Source organism: Pituophis catenifer, unplaced genomic scaffold (assembly GCF_029215685.1).
Source record: "Pituophis catenifer annectens isolate HBS135680 unplaced genomic scaffold, rPitCat1.0.hap2 SCAF_4, whole genome shotgun sequence".
NCBI lineage: Eukaryota > Metazoa > Chordata > Lepidosauria > Squamata > Colubridae > Pituophis > Pituophis catenifer.
The window spans coordinates 131,788,928-131,796,176 of record NW_027256884.1 but is presented as its reverse complement, the minus strand read 5'-3'; the positions used below and the strand labels follow the sequence as shown (position 1 = coordinate 131,796,176).

The following is a 7,249-nucleotide window of genomic DNA, read 5'->3' as shown; positions in this document are numbered from 1 at the left end:
GGCGGATGCTGTGTCTGCCCACCTTCCCCACCCCATTCGGGTTCTCCTTTCCCCCAAGGACCCCCCACAGACAACACGACAGGAACACCAGTCGGCTGAAACCTTTATTGAGGTCTGCTCTTCCACATCTCTGAGTAGTAAAATGGCCCCCTTCCCCGCTGCTCCCCCCCCCACAGCCAGGTCAGCAGGCGGGGTGATCAAGAGCACCCAAGGGCAGGGTCCTCCCTGGCAGTGCTGTGCCAGGCTCTTCCGAAGACACTCAGGCGCTGTTCTCCCAAAAGGCAAAGTGCGAATAGCACCCAGCCCAAGGAGGGGGCAGGCGGCCCCCCCCCAGAGCAGCAGATGCTGTGGGGACGTCCTGGTTGTCTTATGAGCTGCCAACCACGAAGGCTCTGCTGCTGCCACAGAACCGGGCATGGGCATGGACATAGGCAGGTTTAGGCACCCAGCATTTTCTTCCCCTTGGGGCACCCCATAATTTCCACCCAGCAGAGCTCCAAGTGGTCGACTGGGCTGTGATGGGAGCTGCTTCCCCACATCTGGAGATTGCTTGGACAGAAAGCATCAGCAGAAGGAGCTTCACCCCCCCATCCCTTTCAGATCACGCCCCCCCCGGAGGTAGTCAAGTTTAAGGGCCTCGTGGTCAGAGACCCCAGGGACACAGCAGGTCTCTGGCTGGCTGGCTTTCCACCTGCTGGAGAAGGAATGCATCAGGGGCCTTCCTTACTCCATCCCTCCCTCCCTCTCCTTCCTTCCTTCCCAGCAGATGTTCAAAGACACTCCGTGCCACAGTCAGCAGCTGAATTCACACGAGGCCACAGATCAGTGTAAAAGGCCTGGGTGATGTGTGATCCAGCACACTGTGTGAACAAGGGCATCTTAACCCGTAATGGTGGTTCTTTTGTGCATAGAGGTTGTGCGCACGTAGGCACTGTGTGGTGTGCCAGCTTTATGGTTAGCCTATTTCTATGTGCAGAAAGCCAGCCAGGGCCAGCTGGGGGTCACTGGCCCCTTTTCCCAGGAGGAGGCTCTCAGCTGTCCAGAGGAAAATGACCCCCACATGGCCATGGAGCAGGGGATGCCTCTGACACCACTGTGGCACTTCTGCCCCCCCTTCTTGGATGGGGCCCCCCTTTCCAGAGCTGGAGCAGGTCTTGGGGTGGGCACCGGAGGTCCTAAAGTGGACCCCCCGCAGCATTCCGAGCCTTGAATGTCAAAGCCCTCTGCACCGAGGACTGCACCTCTTGCCGACCAGCCCCACCGGCCTTGCCCCCCTCTCCAGATCAAAGGGGAGTTTCCTGCTTGTAGTGATAGCCGCAAGTGGGGCCCTCGAACTGCAGCTTGATGGCTGCCTTCCGGTGCAGGTGGGGAGACAGCGTGTCAGTGAAGATCAGACCCCCCCTGGGTTCCTTGCTAGGCTTGTCCTGAGCTGGATATGGCAGAAGGGCTAAGGGGCCTGGCTGGGGCCGATAGGGTGGGGAGTACTGGGGCATCTGTTGTGCCCCAGAGAGTGAGTCCAATGGAACTATTGGGGGGGTGGCAGCAAGGGAGTGAAAAATGGACATTGTGGCTGAAGAGCCACGGGAGGCCTGTGCATCATCGGTGGAGCCCAGCCAGGCCGCAGGAGATTTGCCTCCCCTGCCTTGGGGGACAAGGCTGCTGGCTGAGCTGCTGGGAGAGCCCAGCTGGGGAGAGGCCGGCCCTGGCCAGGCCCCGTAACCTTCCATCAGCCTCAGCACAACCTGCTGGCCCCGCTTGGCTGCCAGCCATCTCGGGGAGCGGCCTGCCTTGTCCCGGACATCAGGGCTGGCCCCGTGCTCCAGCAAAACCCTCACCACATCAGCCCAGCCTTCCTGTGCAGCCACGCCCAGAGCAGTGGCCCCTTGGCTGCAACTGTGGTTGGGCCGTGCCCCCCTCTCCAGCAACAGGTGCGCGATGCTCCCGTGGCCCTGCCAGGCAGCCAGGTGCAAGGCCGAGCGGCATTCCTTGTCGAGGGCATCCACGTCCGCTCCGTAGCTCAGCAGCAGCTGGGTGGCCTCAACCTGCCCCTGCCAGCAGGTGACATGCAATGCAGTGCGGCCCTGGGCATCCCGCCCCTCCAGCCTAGCCCCATGCTCCAGTAACAATTCGGCCATCTCCACACAGCCCTCCAGCATCAGCAGGTACAGCATGGGCCGACCCTCAGAGTCAGACAAGTTCACCTCTGCCCCCTTGCGCAGAAGCAGCTCAGCGGTGCTGTGGTGTCCGGCTAGCATAGCCAGAGACAAGGCCGAGAGCCCATCGTAACCCTGGTGGTCGATGGGGGAGCGGTGCTCGAGCAGGAGCTGCACAGCATCCATGTGTCCTTCCTGTGCTGCCAGCATTAGTGGGACGTGGCCGTCCCGGTTCGGCTCGCCTACACGGGCTCCAGCCTCCAAAAGAGCTGCACATGTCCTGTGGTGGCCCTGCCAAGCTGCCAAGTGCAGTGGGGCCCAGCCCAGCCCATCTGCGTGGTTTTCATCCAAGCCCCGCTTGAGCAGAGCCTGGACAACGGCTTCGCTGCCTTGTCCAGCTGCAACACCCAAAGCAGTCCGGCCTTCACTGTCTAGGATGTCAATGGCTGCCCCCCAAAGCATCAAAGTCTCTACCGCCGCCCGATGGCCCATGGAGGAAGCAGCCAAGAGTGGGGTGCAGCCTCTGGAATCAGCCTGGTCCACTTCTGCCCCTGCTTCCAGCAAGAGCTCCACGACATCCACGTGGCCTTCGTAGGCAGCTACCAGCAAGGGAGTCACATTGTCCCGGTCGGCATGTCCTGGAGAAGCACCGTGATCTAAGAGAAGCTCTACGACTTTGGCACAGACATGGCTCACTGGAATGCACAAAGCGGCCACAGAAAGGGCCGTCCGCCCATCCATATCAGCGTGGTCGACATGAGCCCCATGGCTCAGCAACAGAGCCACAATCCCTCTGTGCCCCATGTAGGCAGCAGCAATCAGTGGCGTGCGCCCCTCAGAGTCAGCCCGGTTGACATCTGCTCCATGCGCCAACAGAGTGGCCACAATGTCCTCATGGCCACCCCAGGCAGCGGCCCTCAGTGCCGTTCTCCCCTCTGTATCGGCGCAATCAACACTGGCGCCAGCTTGCAGCAGAATGCCAACGGCCTCGCTGTGACCACCCCAGGCAGCCGCACGCAGCGCTGTCCAACCTTTGTGATCCGCACAATCGACCTTGGCGCCGTGGGCCAGCAGGCAAAGCAGGGCCTTTGTGTGTCCTTGGCGAGCAGCCAAGGTCATGGGGGTCTGTCCGTGGTGATCAGGGGCCTCTAGCTGCGCACCGTGAGTCAAGAGCAGCCCCACTACTTCATGGTTGCCGCTGTGGGAGGCACTAGCCAGCCACGTGCGCCCGTCCACATCCCGCTGGTTAACGCTGGTGCCGTTTTCTAGTAGCAGCCGCACAGAATCCTCCCGCTCCAAGGCATGGTGCAGGGAGGGGGCTGGCCCTCGCTCCCCCAGGCGAGCGCCTGCCAGCACCAGCAGCTCGAGCACTGCTGGCTCCAAGGGCACCAGCAGTTCTGGCCCTAAGCAGCACTCCACAGGCACCCGGCACCACACCAGCCACAGTGCCAGCTGCCAGGCCTCAAGGTCGAGCTCAGAAGCCAGCAAGTGCCGGGCCAGATCAATCACCTCCTCTGGGCTTAGTTCTGGTGCCCGGCAGGAGGCACTCATGGCAAGCAGGAAGTGCCCTCGGGCTGGGCAACAGTGGTACTTCCATGTACAATGCTTGATATCACAAAGCCACTCGGCAAAGCTGACGTGGAAGAACATGCAGGTACCCCCTGGGCCCTTCTGAAGGAACCCTGCCAAGGTTGCCAGGTGGTCCTGAAAGCTCTCCTGAACCACCGGATGGCATGTCCAGATGGCAGCATGAAGCTCACGAGGCGTCAGTGGGCGAGGGGCTGCCAGAAGGGCCTCTAGCACAGGGCGGATCAGGGCAAACTGGTTGTGTGGGAAGAGGTGCTGGCAGAGCCACAGGTACAGTCCAGACAGCGTCCCTGGGATGTGACGGACCTCTTGCAGGGGGACCAACTCTTCCACCACCCTGTCTAATACCTGTTCCAGGTAGAGCAGGCAGCCGTTGCTCTTCAGGTGAAGCTGGGTCAGGGCTCCTATCATGTCCTGGGTGAAGCGCCGCTGGAGAGCCTCCTCCCGGTCCATCCGGGCGAGAATGTAATGTTGCACATCACAGATGACAGGTTCCCTCTGGAGGTCATCGAGGCACAGTTGTCGGAATCCTGCAGTGGAAGAAGCTGGATAAGACAATGGCCTGCCCGACACTGGCTCCCTCTCATGGGGGCAGAGGGCCACAGGCCCTAGCAACAAACAGTGCCCAGCATCAACATGCCAACCAGTGGTGGGATTCAGCCAGTTCGCATCACTTCGGGAGAACCGGTTGTTAACTTTCTGAGCAGTTTGGTGAACTGGTTGTTGGAAGAAATCATTAGGGCAGAGAACCAGTTGTTAAATTATTTGAATCCCACCATTGATGCCACCCATCTGGCACCTGTTCTCAAGGGAGCGGTTGCCCCCATGTCACAGATAGCTGGTTTGCAAGACGTCCACCTGGCCGAAGCAACCCTGCCGCTGTTCACTTTTGTTTTGTGGCGGAAGAAGGAAGAAAGTGAACGGTGGTGGCACGGCGGTGCTTTGGGAGGGCAGATGGACCGCGGATGTCCCGGGGCTGCTGCACATGCAGACACGCATATGCTGCAATGCTGCCGTTTGCTTTCTTCCTTCTCCTGCCACGAAAGGAAAGCGAACAGCGGCGGGGTTGCTTCAGGAGGTGGCTTTGGCCAGGTGGAGGACTGCAGCCAGGTGGGCAGCTTCTGCCTCTCTTGCCCCACTTCTTTGCCAGCAGGAAGCGGCGCCATGGCTGAGCCTCCTTCCCCCGGAGTACTGGACTCTGCGGGCCGAGTTCTCGGAGTGGCGCTGACGTCAAAGAGAGAAGGTAGGTGGCCGGGTGGGAATCCATTGGACTGCTTCCGAGCCCCAAGCCCCGTGGAGCCGGTACGGGAGGCACGCGGGCCCTGGTGGAAGGCGGCCTTTTCTGCAGCATCCCCCTCCCCTCTTTGGATCGCCCTGGGGAGAGGGGCTCTACCTTTGCAGAAATGGGGTGGGCGGTTTGTATGGAGGATTGGCAGGGGGGATGTGCGGCCCTCCGGGATGGAGAGCGGGGCAAGAGGTTCTGAGGTTCGCTTGGGCAGTCAAGCCAGATGGCGGAGGGAAACTCAAAGCGCTGGGGGCTTCTGAAGGGCAGAATGTGCAACTCCTGGCTCTCACAGTGAGTGATGTGAGTGATGTTAAGTTGGCCATGCCTACCTAGTCACATGACCACAAGATACACCCACCAAAAGCCACACTCACAGAACTGGTAGTGAAAATTTGTAGATTTCACCACTGTTTCCATGGAAAGCTGGAAGCTGGTACCCGGAAGGTGGCCCAGGACAGCTGCAGCAGCTCTGTGGCAAGAGCCTCTCCCCTCCCCCACCCCAAGGACCCTGCTCACCAGGAAAGAGGCGCAGCACTCCCTGGCTGTGAGAGCGGGCGCTGCAGACCAGGAGCAGCCAGGAGGGCAGCAGCCGTAGATGGCTTCCCAGAAGTTGGGCAATGGACTTGCTGGGCCCCGGGGTGGGGTCCCTTTCCTCCTCCTCCTCCTGGCGGTCTCTCTTGGCCGCATCCAAGGCATCCACCACGATCAGCAGAGGCTTTGTGGGGGGTGGCAGGTCCAGCAGGGGCAGCAGCACCGCTCTGTGGGAGAAAGGAAACCATTGACAAGGAGGGAAGGGGAACCCCCAGAGTTCTGCAACTGGGGCCAATAGGCCTAGGCCAGGAACCCCTCACAGCTGCAGGTTAGATTATATTTTGTCTATAAATTTAAAGCTATCTTTGATGAAAGGAAACAGCATTTGGTCAGAGTCAACAAAGACAGGAAGCTTAAAAGCAACATGTGGATCAAAAGGCAATTTAAAGCAAAGAGCGACTGGATAAAAGTTAAAGCATCCATCATTTATTGTGAGCACCGACTGACATGCCTCAATCTGCCTTCTGACAAAGCCCTCCTGCCAGCAGACCCACTGTAGAACTGGGGGTCCGGAGCAGGGCCCCCAGGGGAGGCTAGTTCTGCAGCCCCCGGCAGCTTCCTTAAAGGGGCGGGCAGCCTTCAGTGCTACGGCCACGAAGACCCAGACTGCCTCTTCCAGCATCCAAGGCCCTGCTTTGGCCACTGGCCCAGGGGCCCCTTTCACCAACGGGTTTCCCACACGTGGGCAGAGTGCCTGGCAGAGGCCGACCTAAGCAGACAGGAAATGCGCATCCGGCCCAGGAATGGAGTGGAAACGGCCGCAGGAAGTGGGCCTGCAATCGTCTCCACTCGTCCAGGAAACCCAGCACCCGCATGGATCAGGCTGGGGTCTTTCAACACTGGCAGCACAACAACCCCCCCCCCCCACTCAGCCAAAGTTTTCAGCCAAGCTATGCCACGCTGGGTCAGGATGAACCTCATTGCCTGAAACTGTCCCCCCCCCCAGCCATCCCCACAATTCCCAGACTGCAAGTAGGGCAACCGAGGAAGAGTCTGGAATCCCAGGCAGCCAAACTCTCTGCAGGGCCGCAGATGCTCTACAAGGCACCCCATCAGATCGGAGGGAGGGGGAGGGGGGAGATGGGACCCCCAGCCTCCGCCCCAATGTCCCCGAGAAGGCCGGCCAGGACCCGGCGGGGAGCGGGCTGCAACCGGACCTCGCTTCCTCGGGCATCTCATCTCTCGGGGAAGGGCAGCGCAGGGGCTGCGGGGCTGGGGCAGGGGAGCCGGGGGCCGCTTACCTGCGGAAGACCTCGTCCGGATCTTTGCAGGCGGCCGCCTCCAGCGTCTGGGGGGCGCCGGCCCGACGGAGGCGCTGGCGGTAGCCGGGCAGCAGCGGGCAGCGCTCGACCTGCCGTACCAACCGCAGCAGGAAGCCGCGCGGGGTGCAGGTGGCGTCGGCGTCGTGCGCCTGGCAGAAGTGCCACGCCAGGGCGGAGTCGGCCAGCCCCACCCGGAGGCCCGGCGCGGAGGTGGGCCACAGCGCCTCGGTGCACAGCGCCGTCTTGCCGCTGCCGGGGCCGCCGGTGACAAGCACCCCGCCGCCCCCCTCCAGGCTCAGCGCCAGCCGGCCCAGCGCCCACTCGCGCCCATAGAAGGGCTTGCCCCGCAGGAGGCTCCCGGCGGGCTCCAT

General features: G+C 61.5%; 1 protein-coding gene across 1 annotated transcript; it reads right to left on the bottom strand.

Annotated features, from left to right (window-relative positions):
- Positions 1-1,283: 1,283 nt before the first annotated feature.
- LOC139316859 (ankyrin repeat domain-containing protein 50-like) lies at positions 1,284-7,249 on the bottom strand. The gene is made up of 3 exons (XM_070943698.1): positions 6,858-7,249; positions 5,542-5,783; positions 1,284-4,270 (listed from the first exon to the last, which is right to left on the bottom strand). Exons 1-3 carry the CDS (start codon positions 7,247-7,249, stop codon positions 1,284-1,286), a joined length of 3,621 nt encoding a protein of 1,206 aa, XP_070799799.1.